Source organism: Rhinolophus sinicus, linkage group LG09, assembly GCF_036562045.2.
Source record: "Rhinolophus sinicus isolate RSC01 linkage group LG09, ASM3656204v1, whole genome shotgun sequence".
NCBI classification, from domain to species: Eukaryota; Metazoa; Chordata; class Mammalia; order Chiroptera; family Rhinolophidae; genus Rhinolophus; species Rhinolophus sinicus.
In genome coordinates this window covers 10,133,001-10,158,288 of record NC_133758.1, presented here as the reverse complement: position 1 = coordinate 10,158,288, position 25,288 = coordinate 10,133,001, and the positions used below count along the sequence as shown (strand labels likewise).

The 25,288-nt window shown below is 39.0% G+C and overlaps 1 protein-coding gene across 1 annotated transcript in view; it reads left to right on the top strand.

Annotated features, from left to right (window-relative positions):
* Nucleotides 1–25,288, top strand: part of PHLPP1 (PH domain and leucine rich repeat protein phosphatase 1) — a 177,709-nt gene that overhangs the window by 111,976 nt on the left and 40,445 nt on the right. Inside the window, exons 5-8 of the mRNA XM_019729352.2 lie at nt 14,974–15,120; nt 15,747–15,977; nt 21,076–21,278; nt 23,093–23,153. Of these exons, the coding sequence (XP_019584911.2) occupies nt 14,974–15,120; nt 15,747–15,977; nt 21,076–21,278; nt 23,093–23,153 (642 nt within the window). The remainder of the gene's footprint in view (nt 1–14,973; nt 15,121–15,746; nt 15,978–21,075; nt 21,279–23,092; nt 23,154–25,288) is intronic.

The window sequence follows — 25,288 nt, the reverse complement described above, 5'->3', positions numbered from 1 at the left end:
TGTATTCGAGAAGAAACAGTGCAAGTGCTGCTCAGGGATAGAGATAACCTTGGGAAGGAATTTCCACTGCTGGGGCTGGAGGGGCTTGCCAGATGTGTAAGGAATTTCATGTTGTATGTATGGAATGCCCTTCTTTCAGTTAACTCTTCCCAACACTGGAAGTTCCTTTCTTATACAGCTTTGCTTTCAGATGGAATTTTGATCCTCTTGGGAAGCTTTCCATTTCACACAATGCCCATTTTCCTTCCCTGAGCCTTTGATCAAAGGAAAGCCTTTACTTGGTGCTTGGGGCGCCGAGATTGTGTAGCCTTTGGTCCTCTCCTTGGCATCCACTCCTAACCTCATTTCTGGCAATAATAGCCTATTTTATTCTTCCCTCATACAGCACATTTAAAAGGAGTGTGGGGAGGTGGGGGGGAAGCTTGGAAAGAAACAAAAGATTTATTTATCAGCCAGACTGTACTAAATTACAGTTTGCCCTATTGACTTCTTGGGGTCCTTTAAGCTGTTCTTTAACTTTTTCCCCCCACGTAAATAAAAAGCGGGGCAGGATCTTCAGGAGGCTTGGCTTGATTCCAGGGAGACTGTTGTATTCTGGCCAATTCCATTCTCCTGTTTGTTTTCGTTGAGCTCTTTGCTGTATTCTCTAAGCTTTGACTTAACTGTAAGAGTTTAATGTTCCACACAGTATTTGTAGATATTTGCCATTCTGAGTGGTAACACACTTTTCACTCTATGTAGCTCTTAAGGGACAGTGATAAGCATACAGTGAAAGGACCAACAGATGCTTATTTTGTGGTGGTGGATGACGAAGTGTCATCGTAACGTGGAACTTGGGAACATGGTTACCGTCATTACTGATGACTTCCGAAGTCACTGGTTGCCTGTGTGAAAACACTGATGGAAACCAGCAGTGTCCCTCCTTCTCCCTGTATTCTTTGCCTGTGTCAGACAGGCCCAGCCACCTCTGGAACTCCTTCTAACAACTCACATGTAACTTTTGAAAATTAAGGGCCCACCAGAGTTTCTGTGTTTCCTAAGAGAGTCTGTAATTTTGATGTCACTCACCATGCTCTCCAGAGTAACAGGGCCTTGAACAGGAGGAGCTCTAGTCATGCCTGTCATTTCCCCACGGGTGGGTTAGGATGATGCTGCTAGAACTGGCAGGATATTGACTGACCTCTCTGAAGTAGGGTCCACCCATCCCTCCCTGGTGAGGTCTTTGGGAAAGATAATTAACCAGATAACCTTAGGAAAAAGTCTGACTTACCAAACAGTTGTTTCTTTCCTACAGTTTAAAACTTGCTGACAGAATGCATGCTGCGTTCACCCCACATAGCAGTGTGTGTGTGTGTGTGTGTGTGTGTGTGTGTGTGTGTGTGTGGTGCAACAAGGGGAAGAGATGTTATCTGATTTATGTGATATACAAACATCCATCCTAGGAAAGATTATTTCACTCCCTTATTCAAAATTTTTCATAGGTAAAAAGCATTGTCTTCATGTGATACTCAAGGTGCTCTGATGAGTTTCTAAGCATCCTTTGGAACCACAGGAGTTCTTTGCCTAGTAATAGAGTTTACTGTTGCCTAATTACACCCTGGAGTGTTTGCCCTCCAAATCAGTGTTCCTGACAGTGTGATCCATTACATGCTTACATCAAATCACCTGGGGTGTTTAGGAAACAGACACGCCTGGTTTCCGTCCTAGACCTGCTGGTGATGGGGCTCAGGGATCTGCATTTTTAATGGTTCATGCTCAAGCATGAGAAGTGGTCATGTCACCCTGTTCTCTCTGAATGGTCTCTCTCCCAGTCCCCGGACCTGCCTGTTGTATTCTGTTCAGATCCTTTAGATAAAAGGGAATTTTCTCTCTTCTCTAAGGACTCATGGTATTATTTTTTTTCCAGTATGTTTTCATCTTCTACTTTGTATTATAGCGGCTTTGCTCCCAAACTGTTTCAAGTTCCTGGAGGGTGAGAACCATGCCTAATTCACTTTTGTATGCCTCACACACCTCTGTGCATAAGAACTCAGGAAATGTTTGGAGAATGTGTGGTTCAGTCCTAGGATTAGACCTTTTTTATATACCTAGTAAACTTTTTGGTGTTGGATTTTTCCTTTTTAACTACCAGATATGGTTGGTCTATTTGTGATGTGAACATAAGCTACTCACATCTAAGCACATTTTCATGACATAATTATTTTCTCTGGCTTTAGCTTATGCTCACTTTCTCCTTTGATAATCTAATATCCTTGATAGATTATCTGGTTTTCATTTTTATATATCCGTGTATGACTCAACTGGGATTTTATCCAAGAATACTATGTGGATCTTCTTCCTTTTGGTTTGAAAAGAGGGGTGGAAATAGCAATCTGTCTTTTTCCTTTTACAGAAATCTTCTTTTTACATATTTGTGAGATTATGTCACAGAAATGGCCGTGTGAGGAGTGCCTCTTGAAATCTCCCCTGAAAGTTATAACAAATTGAACAGCTATAATTTAACAAAGGATAACCTAAGCAACATACATTTTTGTTATTTATCCTCGTGTAGTGGTTAATATTAAACATGTCTTGAATAGTATTGTAATTAAATTGGCTACCTATGGCAGATATGTTGAAATGAAAAAAAATTGTAGTCATGGATAAATTGAATACAGAATCCATTTCGTAAGAGAGATAACTGTAACATGATAACATATTTCTTGTTTGTCTTTTTGATCATTGTATTGCCAATTTAGAAAAGAATCAGAAAATGGCAGATTTACGCTGCTTATGACTCACTGTTTTCATGGATTAGTGCAGGGTTACTGTAGATCTAATTACTTCTATTTCCACATAATTGGTGTCTTAGGATTTGGAGTTGCTTTCTATATAATATACTTATTTGATTCATGAAAGCCTGCTCCTGCATACCCCGTCCCCTTTCCTATATTGACTGTTGTGTCTATTTAATTTAGCCTAGGGTCTGGCACAAAGTAAGGAACCAATAAGTGCCCCCTGTTTGAATTATTTTAAAAGAGAGATTAAAATAAAATTTTCTGTCTTTAGGGAATGCTTTAATTTGCCTTTGCAGCAATATGTCCATTATAATTATTGCCAACATTGAGTGTTCTCTATTTCCTTGATTATTATTTTGGAAAAATTATGTCTGTCAGCTGTAGCTTTGGTATACTTATTCTGCTTTGTAACATCTGCAGCAGTTCTTAAGAAAATGTTACTCAAATCCTTTTGTGGCTATAAATTTTCATTGTTATCCAAGTAAAATATGCATGTGTTTATTTTTGTTTTCTAGTCATATGAGAAGACAATATGCTTATTTTGCTTATATGGAGAGTCATTTATGGTGATTAGGATTAAGACGGAATGGTTTCTGTTTATTTTTGGCTCAAGTGTTGAGAAGCTGGTCATGTGCCACATTAGCATTTGTGCAGGCTGAACCTCCCAGAAGACCCTGGCAGGTGCTAACGGGAAGGAGGCTGGTGGACTGCTCTTGGAACCGAACAGCATACATGAGTTCATGTGGACTCATTTCAGGAGTCGTAAAGGGACAACAGGAAAAAAGAACGCTATACCAAGAAATGGAGAAGTCACCCATGAGAGTTCAGTTCCAGGGCAGTGCAATTGGGGGTGTGGAGAGCAGTGTGAGAGCTAACAGGAGTTGAGTCATGCCTTCTGAAGCATAGGTGTTCCCAGCAGTTCTGTTGCAGGCCCAGCCATTTCTCATGCTGCCACAACCATAGACAAGTCCAGAGGAGCACAGGTGTTTCTTTCCTCTGCATCCAAGAGACAGAAGTCTTCTGCACGTTGTTTTGAGGAGTGCATAGAAGATAAATCAAGCAAGTTACTGACCAATGTCTCTTTTACTCATTGACTGAACTAAGGCTTCTTGAGAGTAAGTGCATTCAGTACACATTTGTAAAAATTTCTTTGATACCGTTCCCCAGATTTGCTCTTCTAAAGATAGAAAGCTACTCTGTCAAACAAATCACTTTATTAAAGCATTTTACCAGCTCAAAACCGTAAGGTGGGTTCCTAGGAAGAACAAAGGTGTAGGCGCTTGATTTTATAAATTGTCTTGGAAAAAAAGGAAGAAGAAACAAAAAATAAATGTGACTTGAGTACGTACCCAAGTTTTTCTCTTTGTCTGTTTTCTTTGAACAGCACCAACCTTTCTCTTTCTGTTCTCTCTTCCCCTAGTGTACTATGAAACTTATTTAAATGGAATGGATATTGAAAAGGATGATTTATTTAATAAGTGGTGTTGGCATAGTTAGTTACCAGCAGAAAAATAATTAGACCTCTACCCAACATTATATGTAAAAATAAATGTCAGGCGAAATAAAGATCTAGGTTTAAAAAATAAAATACATAAATAAATAGTAGGAGGAAATAGAGGAGAACATTTATACCACGTTGGGTGGAATTAGAGGATCTTCTCAAGCAAGGTGAAAAACATAGGCTCCATAAAGGAAAGTGTTGCCAAATTTGAGCAAATAAAAATTAATGTGTTGGAAAAATCACCATTAGCAGAGTGGGAAAAACAAAACACTAAGCTGGGAGTGTCATGTGACATAGATGCAACAGTGTGTGGCACATAGCGTTCAGGGAGGTCCCACAAGTTGGTAAGTAAAAGATGAGCAACCCAGTAGAAACATGGGCAAAGTATATGAATGTGTTTCAGAGAAGATGAACTTCACAAAAAGCTGAACTTCACTCATAAACATAAACTAAAACGACCTGATACCTATCACTTTTTGCCCACCAGATTAGCAGCCACGGAAAGGATGCTAACGTAAATCTAGTGAGGGTATCGTAGAAAGAAAGCCTCCTGCGTGGCTGATTGTGAGAGTGAATTTCTACAACTTCTTGGTAATTTTGCAGTACGTATTATAATTTAAATTGTATATGCTCTTGGACCAATCCATTATGTTTTTAGAAATACAGGTTCACAGTCCTTTATCTAAAACTCTTGAGGCCAATTGTATTTCAGATTTCAGAGGTTTATAGATTGTTGGAGACAATGCAGTACATATACTGTATATTATACTTCCAGCAAGGTTTGGGATGTAAGCAAACACATTCCATATTTCTAAAGCACTCCATAAGCAAACACATTCATATTTGTAAAGAGAACAAGTGACAATTCACATCAGTTTAGGTCAGCTTTTACCACCACATGAATCAATGAAAAATCTTTGAATTTTCAGAGCCTGTTGGATTCAGAATTATGGATAAGGCATCGGGCCCCCCTAAATATTGCAAAATAAAATCATTGATGTAGAAATGGATATGCTGAATTTTAATAGCATAAAAAAATTCCTAATGTCAGTGGAGGGATGGAATAAATTGTGGTACATTTGCACTCTGTATTATGCAGCTGTCAAAAGAGTGAGTTAGATTTTTATGTACTGACTCAGAAAGATGATTTACTTGTGTTAGATGAGAAAAGAAGTTGTAAAAGAAATGTGTGTGGTGTAATCCCTCTCAAAAAATAGGTAGGGAGGTTATTGCCTATTTATGCATGTATGTGTTTTGTAAGGAGGAAAAGTTTTGGAAGGTTTAGGAGGTGTGATCAAACAATACAGTGGATGTTTAAATAAAAAAAGAAATTTATTATAGTAAAAGACACATTGCCATTAATCCCCCTTGCTTTGAACACACTTACCCCATCATTCTTGCCACTTTTTGAAGCAGTTCTGGAAGTCCTCTTTCGTGAGTGTCTTTAGTTGTGCTTTCATGGCTGCCTTGATGTCCTGAATCATTTTGACTTTGGGGAAGAGCCAGAAGTCACACAGTGCCAGATTCATTGAATAAGGTGGATGAGGACACTCCGTAATGTTTTTATTTGACAGAAATTGCCGTACCAGAAGCGATGTGTGACACGGAGAGTTGTGATGTTGGAAGATGAAACCTTTTGCCCATTTCATGTTAATGCATTGTTTGTGACCCATGATTTATAGCACACTTTAAAGCACAGCTTCTCTCAACCATAGCTCACACCCGACTGACTGCACTGAACAAGTTGCAACTTGTTACACACTGTTACTAAGGTTTAATGCACTGCTTCCTGTATTGAAGATCCCTGTCTTTCCATTGGATGGCACTCGGCATCAACATTCACCATATTTTGTGATCCCAACAGAAAAACTCCATACATCGCTTCTGGTATACTGCGATTTCTGTCAATAAAAACACGGTGTGTCCTCATCCATCCTATTCACTGGATCTGGCACCATGCAACTTCTGGCTCTTCCCCAAAGTCAAAATGACCATGAAAGGTAAACATTTTGAATCGATTTAAGACATCAAGGCAGCCACGACAGCACAACCAAAGACACTCACAAAAGAGGACTTCCAGCACTGCTTCAGAAAGTGGCAAGAATGATGGGATGAGTGTTCAAAGAGAGGGGGAGTATTTTGAGGGGGATTAATGGCAATGTGTCTTTTACGGTTAATATATTTTTTTAAAATTTAAACATTTACCATATTTTCTGATCACACCTCATATACCACACTATTGACACTGGTTATCTCAGGAGGATGGAGTTTGGAAAGAAGCTGGAGAGAGAACTTTTTTTTATGTGCTCCTATAGTTTGACTTGTTAGAATGAGCGTGTATTATTTTGGTAATCAAATAAAATCAGTCTTTCCCTTAAAAGTTAATGTAGTGACAGCCTGGCACTACTCCACTAAGGTGCAACCACTCAGAACCATTATTAGGAGCCTGCTTTTCACAATGAATAGAAAGCACGGGACGAAGCCCAAAGCTAGGCTTACAACAGCAGCAGGTCCTTCATTACTTAATACGGAAGCCTAATAATTTCCAAAGTGCATTAGCATGTCCCCACACAAGGAAAAAACATGGACTGTTACTATGAAACGGAAACCCAGTCACCCAGGGAATCCTTTTCTAATTGACCCAGTTGTGGTGAATGATAACTCCAGAAAATAATTCTGATTTTACTCTGACTCACTGAGTAAAACAAGTATGGTTTCCTCTTCACGAATGTAATGTGTGGCACTCATTTTAAGCACATTTGGAATATGTTTTAAAATAGAACTACTTCCACCATACTGTTATTTTACTTTACAGTTACATTTTACTGGTATATCCTTAGTTCATGGAAGGAAAATGACTGAAGATTTAGATGGATCTAAAAGTTAATTAGTATTATGTCTCCAAATAGCATCATGCTATTTATTTGGTTTTGGATCATATATATATCCATATCCCCATTCATTCCCTTTAGCTCAGATGTAAAAAGAATTTTCTACATGAATTTTGGAGTGTGGGTAGATTCAGTGGAGAAACGCTAAGAAAGGAGAAAAGGTTAAGCACTCCTGTGCTTCTGACAAAACGAGCCCAGGATGGGGAGGCATATGGGCATTAGCAGCCTTTTTTTTGCTTAAGTTTGATATCGTAGAATCTTTGCTTTTTCTTTTCTGCCCTTGGAAAACATGGCTCCACCTTATTTTCTAAGGAGCACTTGCTCCCAAGTAGTTTTTTGGAAGCCAGAATGAAGTAAGATCATAGAGCTGTGGTTTTTTTTAAAAAAAACCCATGTATCTACCTAATAAAAGAAGGGAAATTGGATGCATGCATATGATACATTTTAACCTTTCAATTTAGTGTAAGAAGTTAAGCAGGCTTCCCTTTTGTAGAGTTGAATGATTTGCCCAAGGAAGTGGTTTGGAATAGTATACCTGAAAATGTAGTGACTGAGGGAAAAAATCCATTTAAAGCTAAGTATAGACTATAAATACATTAGCGTGGTATATACACTGCTGTCTAAAGGGTAGCTAGACAAGAGCAGGGATAAAACTGATTGCTGTATTTCCTCCGTAGCAGTTACAAGGTGTGTGCTGTTCCTCCTTTGCTGTTAATTAGTATGGCTGTGAAGTTGGAGAAAGAAAGGAAAGGTGAAGAACGTTAATAGATAAAACCCCTGGATAGTTTGGCGCATTTGTTACTATACTTTTATAATGTATATACAGTAGGAGATGCCAATGAAAGAAATGTCATGAATTTAACGAAGCGGTGATATTATCAACTCCATTTTACCATCTTTCCCTGTGCCCCGCTGTTGACCTCCCATCATCTCAAGGCCCCCACGTTGGTAAATAATCACAAATTTTGTTGTATGGTCCTTACAGGATACCTTGTTTGAAAGTGACTTCAGTGTGTCTTTGTGAACATATACTGTTAGAGTTTTTTATCTTTGTAGATTATCAAGTGTGTTTAGTTGATTGTAGTTTTTTATGATACTTGGTATTAAAAAACAGAAGTGTGCCTTGGAACTTTGGGTGCAGACAGACCTGAGTTCTCAAGGCCCGCAATGCTCATTACCACTTGCTAATGTGATACTGTAATACTGTACCCGGTGACTTCATTTTAGGAATTAACTAAGATTACTCTTTATTAGACTCTGGATAAAAATTAACTTGATTTCTTTTCCCTGCTCTGAGCTCTATTACAACAGAAACAGTATCTCTTTCCTTAAAGCGTATTGCTTCCTCGGGAAAGTGGAGTCAGTCTGTTCAGTTGTTGGGTATTTTGGGAGCACTGGGCTGTGCCTTAATTGGTTTGAACGTACATGTACATAGTGTTCAAAATAGTCATTGTCCTCGGTTGCCAATAATGCTCCTCTCTGTAGGGGGAAGTGAGGATGAAAAGGGAGTGCTTTCCAGACACTACTCTGAGGCCATTGTCTGACCTGTGACTTAGACTTACAGTAATTGATACCACTTATATGAAACTCTTCAATAAAATGGAATAAAAGAACAGCAGAAAAGATGAGAAGGAGTCTTGATGTTGAAAAGCATTAAATTCAAGTTGTATGCGACAGACACACAATTTCTTGGAGCCTGTTTTTCGTTGTTGTTGTTTTTGTTTTGTTTAAATCTATGAGCTTGGGATGTGAAAAAAAATGATTTCAAAAGTCCCTTCTCTCACTTTTGATAACCTTGAGAAATAAGGAAAATATATCCATTTCAAGTAACTGTGTGTGCATAGACACATATAACAGATGTTTTTCAAAACCACAGTTTCTTGTACTTTCAGTTTCTAAAACATCAAAAAGAATCATCCCTTGTTATTGCTAAACTGACCACTATAGTTATTATAATCATCATTAAAATAATTTTTATTAATCTTAAATTTTGTGATGCTCTGATTCTCCTCTGCTTACCTACATGGAACAGCTATGAAGAAATAAATATCTGTAGCCTGAATGAATATAATATAACTTCACTTTAAGGATTTAACTGTAAGGTTTAAGAACTGTAATATCAATTTAAAATAAAGTTGTATAAAATATTTCACCAGATATGTATTTTTCCAAAACCAGTTTTGGGTCTGTGCACATCTGATAACTTATCTGGCTCATCTGTTAGCATGACAAAGCTAAAAGTCTTATTTTTAGGGGACAGAACGATTTTCTAGTTTTTTTCCTCCCTCAGAGTGTGTTGTCACCTTGCTCTCTGCATTCTTTTTGAAGGAAGGAGTAAAGGGAGGAAAGGTCATCCACTCCCCATTTTGATCTCTTATCTCTCTTTTAACTTAAAATTGCCTCCAGGTATCTGTTTCGTACATTTTAAGACCTGAGGGAAGTAGATTCTAGGTGGACATTACTTCTTATCTTTCTCTGAAAGGGTTTTTGAATTGGCAGATACCTGTAATCTGACTGCTTTCCATATCTATTAAGAAAAAAATGGGACTCTTAGAAGGCTAAGGGTTAGAGTTTCCAAAACAGATGAGTTTTAATGTGTTCTGATCAAGAACTTGAGTTCTCAGAAACAATCCAGGCTTTGTTTGCTAAATAAGTCTGCTGAATGCTGTTCTTTTCTGGGAAGAGTTTGTGGGGTGGGCTGCACAGGGAGGAAGATGAGGGAGGTGGGGAATGTAGTGAGAAGGAGTGAGAGAAACTTAAGATACTTATAAATCAGAATCAGTCCTTAAAAAGTACAGGTCTAGCGCAAGAGTATAAATGGAGGCTCCATACTATACATCTCAATATTTAAGTTATAAATAAGCTAACAAACTGTCAAATAAAATACAATCTCTCCTCCTACCTTGACAAATATACTTTTATAATGACCTGTGTGGGGGAGGAAGAAACTTTCCTCTATCCTCAGGGTTCTTTCAGCTGGTCTGATAATCAAATGGACATGAGACAAGAGAAAACCAAATTTAATTATGAGACGGATTAACAAGAGAAAACCAAATTTCATTACATACATATGTACGGGAACTCCCCAAACAGGCGCGAGAGAGACCCCTATGGTTGGAGGTAGAAAGGGCAAATCAGTATATAAGACAGTCTGAGCTAGGGATGAGGTAAGGTGCCTCAGGGGCTTAAAAAGGTCATTGCAGGATGATGAGAAGAGCAGGTGTTTAGTAAATGTTACCCCTGCCCTACAGAGAGGTCACAAAAGGTTATCTCCAGTAACCTCTTACTGTGGGCAAGGCCTCTAAGTCAAGTTCTTCTAGGTATCTAGGTAGTTAAGGGAGGGGTAGAACAATCTGCATACCAGAGAGGCACATTTGGGTGACTTGTTCTGAACCCCCACGCCTGTAAGCATATTTTAAAATGTAAAATTCTCAGATCCTTTGGGATTCTGCGCTGGATATGGCACCATGGGGAGAGCTGGCCCAGTGGCCCAAATCTCTTCTCGTCCCATCTCTAGCTCCATCCTTCACACTGCGAGGGTGTGGACACACAGCCCATACTTCCAAGCTTTGTCTGAATCAGGGCCCGGTTGGCACCCCCAAAGTAGAGGCCGTGCCTTGTCCCCGGCTTCACCTTTCCTTGACCTTCCCATAGCTTAACAATAGATCATCCCCCTGCAGCTTGAGCTAGGAATGTCCCATGTCCCACCCAGTTCCCTGTTTTAGAAAATTATCCTGAAACTCATGATTAATACTCTTAGGCTTATTGATCACAATCTCAGTGGTTTACCAGGCTACTCCCATCATTGTCCCTGGATTGTTGACTCCACCAGAGAACCACGTAGCCAGAGGGAAGGCTCCATGCAGACCCCTGGCACCTTCACGTAGCTTCTGGAAGAACACCCAGATTTCCCCTTCAATGTCCCCAGCCAGTCTGAGAATGTGAAGGCAGTTTTTGGAGGTGTTAACCTGCTGCCTTCTCAGACCCCCTGTGCTCAGATAATCAACGCTTATTCTATGACCCAGCTCCTGTGTGGGTCTATCGGCTGAGGGCGCAGGCAGCATGAGCCTGGGCTCGTCTGGCCTCCGGTTTCATGTCCACCCCTAGAGCGTGCTATGGCAGGGTGGGCCCCGGGAGGAGGCCCGCACAAGCGCTGAGAACAGATTTGGTGTCATTTGGTTAGGGAATTCCGGGTCCTGCTACGGTTAGGATGAGGAGAGCGCGTCTCCAATGGAAATATAACGGGAGCCACATAAGTCATTTTAAATTCTCTGGTGGCCACATAAGAAAAGGTTAGAAAACAACAGCTGAAATTGATTTTAATAATATATCTCATTTAATTCAGTATGTCAAAATTATCAGTTCCAAAAAAGTTATTAGAGTTTGCATACTTTTTGTACTAAGTCTTCGAAATCCAGTGTGTATTTTATACTTAGAGAACATCTCAATTTAGGCAAGCCCCATTTCAGGTGCCCAGTAGCCCCCTGGTGCTGGTGGTATCTGACTGAACAGGGCAGATTTAGGGTAGGGGAGCTCAGACTCCTTGTTCTGGAGGGGCCGCTTCGCCCCTGGGACTGAGGGCAGCGTTCTTCTCCATAAGGTCGGGTAGTGCTTTTGTCCTTGAACTGATCCAAAGAACAATTGCACTTCTTTATATTTAGAGCTGGTTACCATTTTAAAAACTAAAGATTTTGTGTTTCTGTATGCATAAATCTAATGCAGGGTACTTGTTAAGAGTTTGTTTGCTTTTTTTCTCTTCCATTTAAGCTTGTCAGCTGTCTTTTAGTCATTCAACTCACTACTGCTTTCCTTTGTTCTCAGGAGTCCAGTGGTCCTAGTAAATTTGTTTGCATAGATGTATATCCCTCCCCCCATTGTTGATACATACTTTTCCAAAAGCCAATGCTCCCATTTTCCACTTAAATAATTACTAGAATTGTGATGCTTCTACTTTCTGAAAAGTCTTTGTACGTACTTGTAGATGTAAGAAACATCCAAACCTGTTGAGAAGTTTTATGAGTTTATTTGAACCAAACTGATGACAATGCCAGGAAGCAAAGACCTCAAGTGCTCTGGAGATTGAGTTTGCAGTTTGTTTTTATGCATTTGGAATTAAGGAGAGCATGGAAGGAGGGTGACATGAAGGTGGAAGAAAGCAAGGGGGCAAACGGGTTACAGGATAGTTAAGATTATGTGCTCTTTTGAGAGTAGTTATGCTTCCAAGGAGCCTGAAAAAGAGGCATTTCAAAGGTGTGTTAACCTAGATGTATAGCGAAATAATGGACAGGGCTGGCTTAAGGCAAAGCTAAGCCTTCGCTAAAGAGGTTGTATGCCTGGGGTGTGACCACCCATCATGACCTACCTGCCCAGTTAAGAATTGATGATCAGATCTGTGAGGTGAGATTATAAAATAACATTTGGCTATTTTATTATTATTTTATTATAATAGATTAATTTTTTCGCCCACATACTGCACTGTGTTGAATAATGTCTAGTGGGTCTTTCCTTCCTTAAGGAACTTTTTTTAAAAAAGTTGTGTAATTGCATTCGTATTTTAAAACTATGGCCAGTTCTACCAAATGAGGAAACATCTCTAGAAAGAAGCATCCTTTTTTGTTTGGACTAGGACAGCAGTTTCATCTATTTCAGGAGAGAGTTGCCACATTTAGAGGGGAATAAAAAAACACCCAGTTAAACTTGAATTTCAGAAAACCAACAGATACTTTTTTTTTTAGTATAATTATGTCCCATGCAATATTTGAAACATACTTATACTAAAAAAATTATTTGTTGTTTATCTGAAAATCAAATTTCACTGGATGTCCTGTATTTTATCTAGCAACCCTATTTCAAGACTCCTTTATTGTCTCAAAAATTGAGGACTGGACCCTAAGCAGCTTTTATTTAAGTAGAAAATCTAATTTAACTTCAGAAATAATTTATTAATTCATTTAGAAAAATAAACCCATTCTTGTTAACATACATATTTTTATTAAAAATTACTTCTAAAAAATAGGAAGAAAAGTACCATTGTTTTATATTTTTACAAATATTTTAATGTCTAGCTTATTAGAAGATAGTTGGATTTTCATGGCTGTTTCTGCATCCAATCAGATGTGTCATAAAGACATGTGCTGGCTAGAAATCTCCACTGGACACTTGGGAGAAAATGAGAGTGGCAAAAGGCAAATGACATCTTAGACAACTTAGTATGGAAATAATTTTGGCCTTGGGAGTCTCCTGAAAAAATGTCAGGGACCTCTTCTGGGCTTCCCCAACAATACTTTGAGAACCCCTCAACTAAAAATAATAAACCCTGTAATTCTAGCTCATGCTATGTGGGTCATAGAGAATCAGAATAGACGATAAGCATTGTTTGTTTTAAGAAGCCCTAATGAATCAAATTGTAAAATATAAAACAAATTTAAAAATGATCACTCAGGGTTAGCAGTAATTCTTAAGTTTTGTTTTGTTTTGTTTTTTAAATTTAGCATATAATTAGGTCTATATTCCACCATCCAATAAAACAACCAGATGAAAAAATCAAGGTTTCAACCTGTCAAATAGGCACTTGATCAGCCTTCTGTATAGAATAAATTTTATGTTGCTATTTAGAACAAAGCTTAACACCTTTTATTATAGAATTCAACAAATAGTTTATATGATAGTCTCTTTAAAATGCTGATTGGATGGATTGAATTGGATTTATTTTTAAGATATGTGTATCTGTTCCAGGCATAGTGCATACTGCCTGGTATTTAGGCTTGGGTAGTTTTTAAAATTAGTATAATGCAATAACTCACCTGATTCTCATCTCAAATAGAAAAAGTATAGAAGTTGGCAATAGGCCAAATATAGGAGTGCAGAGTGAAGTAAAACTTAAAGATGAGTTCTTCAGTTGCTTGGACAATCGAGAAAATGAAAGAGCCCTTAACAGAAATAGAACAGGAGAAAGTGCTGGGATGAAGATGGTAAGTTCAATTTTGGGCAGGAAATGTTGTAGTGTAGCTCAGGAGAGAAGAGATGGTGGGTGATGGGGCAGAGGCTTGTTCACAGAGCAATAAAAACTACTTCCAAGGAAGACAATATAGGGAGAAAAAAAAACCTGACAAAGAACAAGTCTCTGAGGAATACTTGCCTCTGGCATAGGGAAGAGGAGGTGAAGGAAAAAGGAGGCGACAGGAGAAAAGGTTTGGAGAGAGCGAGGAAGGGGCTGGGTGAGGAAAACAATCAAGTGAAGTGAGAAGACTTTTTCAAGGATGTATGGTTAGCAGTATCGAGTGTTGCATTGAGATTGAGGAATGATGATTGGTTCTTCAGTTTGGAACTACAAAACTTGGTTGCCTTCCAGAGAGTGTAGTTTGTTTATTATTTCAGGTTTGCAGTTGAGAGCGGTGAAACAAAAAAGTTCTTGACTTGTCTGGGACAACCCAGAAATTCAGAAGAGCTAGATCTGCGTGGTTTTTCCCTCCCTGTCCGTTATCGTTTACACGTGTGTGAATTCAGCTGGCTGAGGTACAGCTAAACACTTACTCCAGCAGATGTCACCTCCTCAAATAGTCAACCTTATTTTAGAGTGACGTGTTTGTTTTATAAATATAATGTTTGTATTTTAGGGAAAACATTGGCCTTTGGGTCTGAAGATGTGCGTTCCAGCTCTGCTGCTTGCTTAACCTTCGAGGGCTCCATTTCCTCCTCAGCTGAATTAGCGTTGGGCTGGATTATCTGTAAAGCTGTGCTGAAATGATATGAAGTTATGCATCTATGACATTTGTCTTTTCTTTGTTTTGTTCTGTTGTAATAGGTTCACCAAGTTGAAGAGTCTTAACCTTTCCAATAATCATTTAGGGGACTTCCCATTAGCAGTCTGCAACATCCCGACGCTGACGGAGCTGAATGTGTCGTGTAACGCCCTGCGAGCAGTCCCGGCAGCCGCTGGCGTTATGCACAAGTGAGTACTTTGACCTCACTGCAGAGTCCCCTCAGAAACCCCCTGGGAGCTGATCAGGCACATGCGATTAGTTAACTTGTTATGTTGGTCATGTAATTCTTGGCCCCAAATCAAGGCTCTAGTGTAGAGTTCATTTGTTAGCTTTTATACTCAGAATCTTGAAAAAAAAAAGTTAAAATATCCTTGTTTAGAACTGAATGTGACTACGGATGAGTGTGTCTAAGCATGGGAGGAGGGGTTACTTTCTCATTCCCTGAGTTATGTTGTTGAATTCTAAGACTTAGAGGTTGATTTTTTAAAATAACAATGAGAGATGGGTATGTGGGTATTTGATGTCTTCTATGGCTTTCACACTGCAGTTGGCTCCTGTTGTTCCCATTTATGCCTCTCCAACTTGGGGAAATTGGTCGTAACTTTCATTTTCAATAAAAGACTGAGGTGTTTCTCACTGATTTTGTTCTCTCTGATGTATTATTGCCTCAGACCCTGCCTATCCTTCATGCATTTTGTAAACGATAGTGCATTTTCTTTTTCTAATAATATCTGTACTTACGGAACTGGTATGTTGATAATAAAGATGTGAAATTGACATGCCCTCTTTATGATTCTTACGTTTTCTTTAATAGCTTACAGACATTTTTGTTGGATGGAAACTTTCTCCAGACCCTTCCTGCTGAGTTGGAGAACATGCATCAGCTTAGTTATCTCGGTCTTTCTTTCAATGAATTCACTGACATTCCAGAGGTATTGGAGAAATTGACGGCTGTGGATAAACTTTGTATGTCTGGAAACTGTATGGAGACCCTTAGACTACAGGCTTTACGAAAAATGCCTCACATTAAACATGTGGATCTAAGGTAACCATTTTTAAGAAATATATCTCATTTGAGTGGTTGGCTTATATTTGGGGGTTAGTTTATAGTCCTTTTGGTGACATTTTCCTGCCAAGGCAAGCAGCCTGGGTAGTTGCAACTCAGGCCGATTTTTATATTTTTGCCCAGAGGGAAGAATAATGATTAATAGTAGAGTTTGCTCATACCTGATACTTGCTTTACCATTTTTCTCGTTGATGAATGACCATGTCTTGAAGGTCTCATTTGGTTTTGTAAGTTTGAACCCAGTTTTAATTTGCATGAATAGACAGAGGCCATCGAGTCAGAGAGAGCTATTTATGGTGAATGAAAACTATCATTGAGAGCAAACTATGTGTTTTTCTCTCTTAGCCTTTTCTGTGGCTTGTGGCATTTGACATCATTGAACATCTCTCCTCTGTCAGTTTTTTTTTTTTTAATTTCCTTGGCTTCCCAAACTTAATGTATTCATTTAATTAAGTGTATTAATTTATGTAACTTATTTATTTTAATTTTCTGTCTCTCCTTCCAAGTGATTCTGCCTTTAGTTTATTGTTCTTCACAAAATTATAAAACTCATAATCTCTTGTTAGGCCCAAGTTTGTCTAGAACCTCCACTCGCACCCCTCGCAAGAGCAGGGGACCTGCAGTTTGAATCCCGATCACGCTAAACTCCAGCTGGAAACCACTAACACAGTCCTTGCTGCAAAGATGCTCAGTAATCATCCTTAGTAAGTCAGGTTCTCTTTTAGTTTCTAATGCAGAATGAGCCAGTACACAAGGAAGAAGCTATTCTAAATTTTGATTGATGACCACGTACTAGCCATGTTAAATCTTGGGTGAGATAGTTCATGTCTCTGTGCAAACTATGTTCTCATCTCTAAATTACAGTTAATAGTAGAACTGAATTCACTGAGTTTTAGAAGGAATTATCAACCTCACACTCCCAGCACGTGTGCTTGTATTGTTACTATTACCTGATTGAGGTGCTTTTCTACTCATGAAACCTGCTCAGCTGTCATTCTTGGCGTCCTCACACCTCTCTGTTTGTCAAAGGTGGTTGTTTTCCTTGCTTTACTACCCATTTTTTTCCTCTGTTGATAACCCAGACCCTCACTCAGACCTGTCAAGTTTTGTCAGTATAAAGTAACACCGTCTTTTGCTCCCCTCTCTTCTCCATTCATGTGGTCTGGCCTTGGAAACCCATTCATTCCTGTCCCACCAAGAGTTGCATGACTTAACCTTTCCTCAGACTAAAGGAATCAAGCCTGTCACACGTGGGAAAGTGATAGCAATTTTTCAGACCTAGAATTCTTAATTCAAGGAGTACAAATGGTTATAATTTATCTGACTTTGAGAACTTTCTGGAATGTGACAAGTGAGGGAACCGAACATTTTGTATTGTTAACTTTCTTTCTAAATTGTTAACGTTATTTGCCTCTAAGTCACTTCAATTTAGAAAACCTAAATATTTGAGAATTTAAGCCCTTTTTTGTTCAGCCTATTGACCTCAGGTAACAAGCATGAAAGAATTTCTGAGTTACCTGGTACATATAAGAAAACATCATTTCTCTTGATCTCAATTAACTTACAAATAAGATCAATCTAATATGTCTAAAAGTAACTATTCTTATTAAAAGCCTTATAAATTCTTCAGATTTCTAGGTCTAATTGGGTCTTTTTAGATGAGATCAGTTACAGGATATTTAAATACCAAAATAGACTTTGAACACTCTGTAAATGTTGATTGATCCTGAGTAGATAACTGCTTCCATCTAGGCCACTGAGCTGAGGAGGGAAAATCTGGGCAGATTCACTCCTAATTTTGCCTTAACATTTTAAATTGAAGCTAGTGGAATGATTTAAGAGGAGTTTCACTTAGTTTCTGTAAGCAAAGGGCTCATTTTATTGATTCGGTTTTTTATTCCTTCAGATGGAAATGTTACATCCGATGAAAAGTAGTCACTTTTCTTTGAATCTTACTCTTTTTCTTCTATTGGTGTTCTTTGAGTCCGATATTCTTTCTTCTGTGGCATCATTAATAATTCCTCCTTAGTCACTTCTCTTTCTGTTTCTGCCATGGTGGCTGCCTGTGCTCCCAGGGCTTCGTCGTTCACCTTTCATGTCCGTGTTCATTCTTCCCCAGTCTTTCTCTAACCCTTGTTTCTGTTCTTGGAAGCAGTTCTGCTTTAGCTGCCAGCTGGGTAATTTCACTTTGCTTTCCCCTATTGATACATTTAACCAGATACACGTGACGCAGAGTTCAATTTATTTTCTTTATTCAACCAGTTCTTCCCCCTGGATTCCTATTTTTGCTGCTAGCGACACCACTTCATTGGTTATCCAGACACAAAACTTTGACTCTATTTCTAGTTTACTACCAGATTCTATCAGTTCTTCTTTCACTCTAGTTTTTCTCTTTGTCCCTTCCTTTCCTTCTCACTGCTACTATTGTGTCCTGGCTGAGCCATCTGCTGCCATTGTGCAGCCTCACAAGCAAGCACCGTCTTGCTCAGAGCCTTCAGTTCTCTAGTTCAAGGTATTTAAGCACTCCTGTCTGGTTTCCGCTAGCCTGCGCGTCCCTTGAGGAGGAGGCTCTAGCTCAGAGCTGCTCAAAGTGTGGTCCTCTGACCTGTGCTGGCAAGCCGACTAGTTCATACTTTTCCATGATGAGGTATGTATAGAAATTGAGACTTACCATTTTGGAAACATATAGTGATTCGGCATTGCCACAATATCCAAGTCGGCTCATATAGTAGACACATCTCACTGTACAGGGAATAGACTTGTTTCGGTGTTGGTGAACTCACTGGTGGTGGGAGTTGTGTGCTGGTCGTGTGCTCTGTGACAGCACATCAGTCTGTGATGGATTAGAAGTTGAGAGAATAGGTCTACACCAAGGGTAACTTGAGAAGCACTGTTCTTACTGATCCTTGAGCCCCCAGTGTTAGCTTTTAGTAGGTACAGTACCCAGTAGGTATCTAGCCATAGCCCCACTCCTCTCCCGTACCCTGCACTGTGAGGGACCCCTGCTGTCATTCATGAAGCGCCCCCTGTGTTCTCTCCATCCGGAGGCCATCCTGCTGCTTCCTCTTGGATGGCTTTATCCCCCCATTTACATCTGTTCAGTTCTGCCTGCCCTTGGGATTTCTATGAGATGTTCCCTCTTCCATCACATCCTTTTTGACCATTCTTTTTATTTTGTACATCATTTATGGCACTTATCTCATATGTGTAGTCCTACTTGATATATTAAAGCATATGTGATTTCCTCACCAAATTGCAAGGTCTGTTGACAAATACCTTCTTTCTTTCATGTCTTAGCAACACAAAGCCATAGGTCATCATCATCACCGTGACCATAGCCTTTCACTGCTTGCAAAGTAATGCTCAGTAAATGTTTATGAAATAGATAAAAGGGCTGTGTTAACTGAGGAGATTATTGGGAGGAAACTTTAACCATATTTTACCTCTTTAAAGGTTCATCCTAAATGGTTGTACTATTGTGTGAGTATCAGAAACTTTTGATACTTGGATCCTGACCAAACTTGGCAACTTAAACTGAACAGTGGGAATGTTAACTTCCTTCTCATTATAGCTCTTCTTCTGTCTCCTCAATAAACCAACCCTTTAATTATTTTAGTGTCGATACAATGAAATTGTGGGGGGGAACTATTTCAAATGAAGATGATAATTCCGTATTATGAAGGTAATATAAAGTGTAGATTAGGGAGAACATGGGTCATTTTTTAAATTCCTGAAGTCTGTTATATGCAGAATGAGATTTGGTTTTCATTTTTATTCTGCACACATATTCTAGAATCTAGTGGGCATTTGGAAATAGGCAAATTGCCAGGTTGAGGCCAGTTTTTTTTTAAATCTTAGAACCTGGAATGAGAAAGAGAGGAGCCAAAAAAAATCCTCTTGAGGACCTTTGAAGAGGCCATATGCTGGGCTTGCGGGTTGACGAATCCTAGCTCTTTGCTGTCACTCATTCTTGTTTCAATGGCTTTATGATATTGCTATTAATTCAGTTAGCATCATTTTTTCAGTTTTCAAAGAGCAGAAATTCACTACCGAGAACCTTTGGCTTTTTTTCTAAGCTCCAGCCATCATATTAATTCTCTTTTAACCAGTTGCATGATCTCAGCATTTTGTTGGCTTTGTAATGAGAAGTAGAGGGTTCTTGTTGTTTGTCAAGAAGTTGGGCGTAGCCTAGCAAACTATGAATTGAGATTTTCATCTGCTTTTCTCCCCCTTTGAAGCTAAAAGTGTCTTTGTTTTATTGGTTTCTGGTCCCCTTGCTGCTTACTTATCTTCTTGGCAGCTCATCCACAGCAACTTCGGTCCCTTAGCTGACTAGTTCTCATGGCTGAGGTTTTGCCAGTTTTCCCCTGTGCCCTGCTCTATCCTAGATTTGCTGCTACCCATGTTTTTCCTTCATTTTATAATTTCCCAGTGAATTCTAGGTGCCAAATTCCAGTATTTTCTGCACTCTGCTCTCTTCAAACAATATTTTAAAGATGGAGATAGTTTTGGTAATCAGTGTTTGGTCCTGAGCCAGTTGAAAATCCAGATACTTACATTCCTATCTCTGGTGTCTATATGGCTCCCATTCATTTTTTTTTTTCCAAGTTCACCCTTTAATTCTATGTGTATCATATGGCTGCTCACCTACCTGCCCACTTATCCTCACTCCTTCCTTAAATATTCAGTGCAGTTGTAATGAGCTTAATGGGCCGTTCTGGGTTTTGTTTCTTGTGTTCTTTCAACCAAATTCTTTGGAAATAAGTGTGGATTTTTCCCCCTCTTGAAATGAATTAAGGTAAAATCAACATGCATGCTTCTCCTCCGGCCTTAGGAATCTAAATTGTGTTTCAGAATACATTACCAAGGTTAAGACCTCATGCAGTTGTAGCTGAAAATAGCCAGAGAATCGGGCCAGTTAAGGAAGGGCCAGATGCTGAGATTAAAGAAATCATGAAGGGCCATGATACAGTGAGACTTGAGTCCCTTCTCCGTCCCTCACCATATTAGGGTGTAGCCATTTATTTATAGCGTTGCAGTTAATTATAGTCTGTATGTGTGTCCTTTTCCTCTCAAGACTGAATGTAATTAGGAGGCTAATAGCAGATGAAGTGGACTTTCTCCAGCATGTCACTCAGCTTGATCTGCGCGACAATAAGCTTGGTGATCTAGATGCTATGGTTTTCAACAACATTGAAGTTTTACACTGTGAAAGGAATCAACTGGTGACACTAAACGTCTGTGGCTATTTCCTCAAAGCCCTCTATGCCTCTTCTAATGGTACGTAACATACACCACATCAAAGTTTCTCAGTTGGTTCCAATAATTTACTCAGTGCCACCATTTTGGCCTTGCTTTGATTTTTCTTGCCACGTTTAGTAAAATAAGCATCAGATTTTGCTAAGATAAAAGTCATAAAACAAGAATGCTGGGTTGGTGCTTAAAGGAGTCAAAAAGGGAGATTGTATAGTTCCCAGCTTGTTTTTCGCATATTGTGATGTTTAGATAAGTTAGTCCCACTTTTGATTTGGCTCCTCTGCTTGAAAGGGAGCAAGGGGAGGATGAACTATTTCTTGGGCCACCTTGTTAATAGCATAGTAAATCTGGAACCTTGATTTAATACTGGAGAGTGAAAGTGAAAGGAAGGTCCATTTTGGATTCCATTCAGGGTCTCAGATTTCATGCTCCACTAACGAAGGAACTCTCCTTAAGAGAAACCTAAATTGTACGCGTATACCCACAGGGATGCCACAAAGCAAGTATCTTACTCATTTAATAAGATCTCTTCCGTATAATTTGGAAATCATGGCAGTTCTGATAAAGAAAAGGTCATATGGGTGTATATGTTTGCTGATGTGAAGATTTCAGTTCCTACATCATGAATGAGAACAAATATTTACTACTACTAGTTGAACAAATGTTTATCAAGCACTTGTTTTATGCGTAGTGTAGTGCATGAGTTGTAAGCAATTCTTTTAAATGAGTTTACTGTCATCTGACTGGAGAAACAAGCCAAGCCTCAAACAGCTACAGGTCACTGAAGGGTTATGGGGTTTAGGTATCCAGGAGACACAAAGTCGGCGTTGAAGAGGAAAGAATCTGAATGTTGTTTGCTTGGCAGATGGGAGAAGACAGGAGATGCTGAACTCATAGGTGGCTCCTGGAGAGTGGTAAGAAGTAATTAGGGGAATGCGTGGCTGGGAGTCATGATGAAGCTTTGAAGCTTGTACAGTAAGCTATAAAGAACCAGTGGAAACTCTTAAGCGGAAGAGGCATGTGATGGAAGTGATATTATGAGATTGTTAACGTGAAAGTGGTGTGCAGAGTGTGTTTGTAGGCGAAGAGTGGAACAATCCACTCCTCCACTAATTTAGGTGATTGTCTTCATGTGAGTGGGTAGGAATTTGCAATCAGGACTCTAGATGTTGTTTGGAGACTCAGAGCTGGTACCTGAAACCAGGGAAGGCAGGTAACTGAGAAGAGCGCTGGTACCAAAAGTAGACTTACAAAACCCTCCCAGGAAGCTGGTGCCCAGTGGGCAGCCAGATAGGAGCTGACCCTGTGATTACTTGGTAAGTATTTAGAGAAACAGGACATTTAGAAGCTACTCTGTCCCAGAAACAAAGCCCCAGGTGGACAGTGATGTCGCATTTCATACAGTTTTGAGGAAGTTCTCAGATTTGAGGAGAGGAAGTCATTTGTGATCCTCAGGAGTGCTGTTTCCGTGGAGTGAAAAAGGCAACAGCCAGGATGCATTTGGTTTTATGAAAGGAACCCTGAATGTTAAAAACCAGTATTACATAGTTAATCTTCCAGATAAAATTTAGCATGCCTACCAAGAGCAGAGCCACAGTAAGTGGACGGGTAAGAGATAGGAAAGTAGAATGAGCGATTTATTTCAGTCTCAGAATAAGATCTTGTGATTAAATTAAAAGTTCTCAGTCCTTTCCTGTAGTTTCAGGGTAGAACAAGTGGATGTGTTGTACTTCCTAACCCAAATCAACAATGGAGAATAAAGCACAGTAATGATATTCTAAAGAGTCTCTGTGTCACTTGAATGGTAATGCTTTTGTGTGTTTTTTTCTGCCTCCTAGAACTTGTTCAACTTGATGTTTACCCAGTTCCGAATTATCTATCCTACATGGACGTTTCTAGGTAAGAAGCCAAGTTGTAGAGTACTCTAGAATCTGCTTGAAGATTACTTGGCTAATTCTGTCTGAGCATATGCATGAAAACTTTCCATATATTTTGAAAGTAAATAATACAAATTAAGTTCAATAGTTTTTACTTATCCTCTGAAAATGTACATAAACGTCTGTCAGTTAAAATACTGCATTTGTATACTGTAGTTCAAATCAGAAGAATCAAGGTGTGTTCGTGCGATCACCAATTTGAACACCAGGTTTGTGCTTAAAAGATTAGTGAGTTGAGGGTCATATGGCTGGAAGTTCCAGTAATTCTTTAATTATATTAACCACATCTTCATATCTTTACCTAAAATTATGTTGATTTCATTTAAAAATATTGTGCTACATTTCTTTGATTTTCCCCCCCTTCCTGTTATTTTGTACACAATCTCCTTGCTAAGAACCCTTAGAAAGTAGCCGCTAAGCCTCCCAGAGAAGGATTTCCATACAGCCTACTCACTTTTCTCAGCTCATTTGTGAATAGGCTGACCATCTCACCTTTTATACAAATTCAGTACTGTAGTGTGTCATAGCTACTCCAGTTCCCAAGGATATTATAGTAGACTTTTTCCTGAAGACATAAAGCATGTACAAATTAAACTTTAATAATCTTACACTAAAATTGAAACTCACAGGGTTAACCCCCCCAACCTACTACTCCACTGACGTCCTATTTATCTGTTACAATTCCATTTATCAAGGGAAGCAGAGATAACAGTGTCTAAAATTTTAAAAAAATTGAAAACTCACTTTTAATGTAATTCCAAAAGAAATACCCCAAATTTTCTGAACAACCACAGTACTTGGGAGTATGTGGCCCTCTAAGTGACACTGTTAACTCATTTCATTGTGTAAAATCAGATGTGTTAATAATATTCCCCATCATAATTATGAAACAATGTGTCAGAATTTAGCTTTTGTGAAAATTATTAAATGACAGTTTTATTAGAAATTTGTAATTATAAAATCCTTTATGAGTAGTGCTTCATGCATTTCCTAGTAAGTGCATGTTAGACAGACTGTTTTGTCTCATGTACTCAAAACCAGATATTACCTGATGTAGTTCGTTTAGTCCCCCTACCAGCCTTGAATGTTATCTTCACCCTTTTAATAAGAACAGTACTGGAGTGGGGTTTGCATATATTGGTTTATGTAAATATCTTGGAAAGATTTATTTGAGAGAGTTGGCCGTAGACTGAATCTACTTTCCCTGTACTTGTATGATGTCACTGGCAAATGGTTGCCTGTGAAACCCCTAAGAGAGGCTGAATTGAAAACTTGTCGTGCTTGTTCCTGAATTCTGCCACTTAAATGCCAGTCAGCTTTCTGGTGTAACTCTCGTGTCCAGAAACTTGACTGTAACATGCTCCTAAGCTGTAGGACTTTGTCTTAGGAAACCTCTGCTTCCCCTCACGTAGCTCTGAGCCTTTCGCCCCCTCCTTGTGTGTGAGTGTTTATGTTACATGAAGGAACCGCCTGTCACCCGGCAGATTGTTCCCTGGGTCCTTAGGGTTCCTCAGGTTCGAAGCTCCACGTTTACAAGTCTTATTGCTGTATGAGGTTGCTTATGCTGAGGGGTGCTTTCAGTCTCCTATCTCACTGAGATGTGTTAGGGCCTAACTACTATCAAATAAAATCACTAAGTGTATCAATCTTTAGAGCTTCAAAGCCAAGACCGTATGTGCCTGTATAGACACTAAGCAGAAAAGAATGCCTTCTTTTTTGTATTTCAATGGAAAAGATGACATAATAGCAACATTGAAGAACCTGACTTTTAAACCATGCATAATGCCACCGCCCTACTATCACGACTGTTTTCACTTTTGCTCTAATACAGTCCTTGTCACAAACACCACGTTTTTACAGAATTGTTCATCTGTTTCTAAGGAATTGTAGTCATAATATACATACCTTTTTAGAGTCTTTGTGCCTGGTTATTTCACATATTTAAAAAAGAAGGTGAAAGGCTAACCACCTATGATTAAGGGGACATTCAAATATAGTGGACTTGTCTAAAAAGTGGCCAATTCACTTAATAATTAAAATCACGATTAGTTTAGTTCACTTTTTATGGTGATTATAATAACCATGTAATGTCTAACT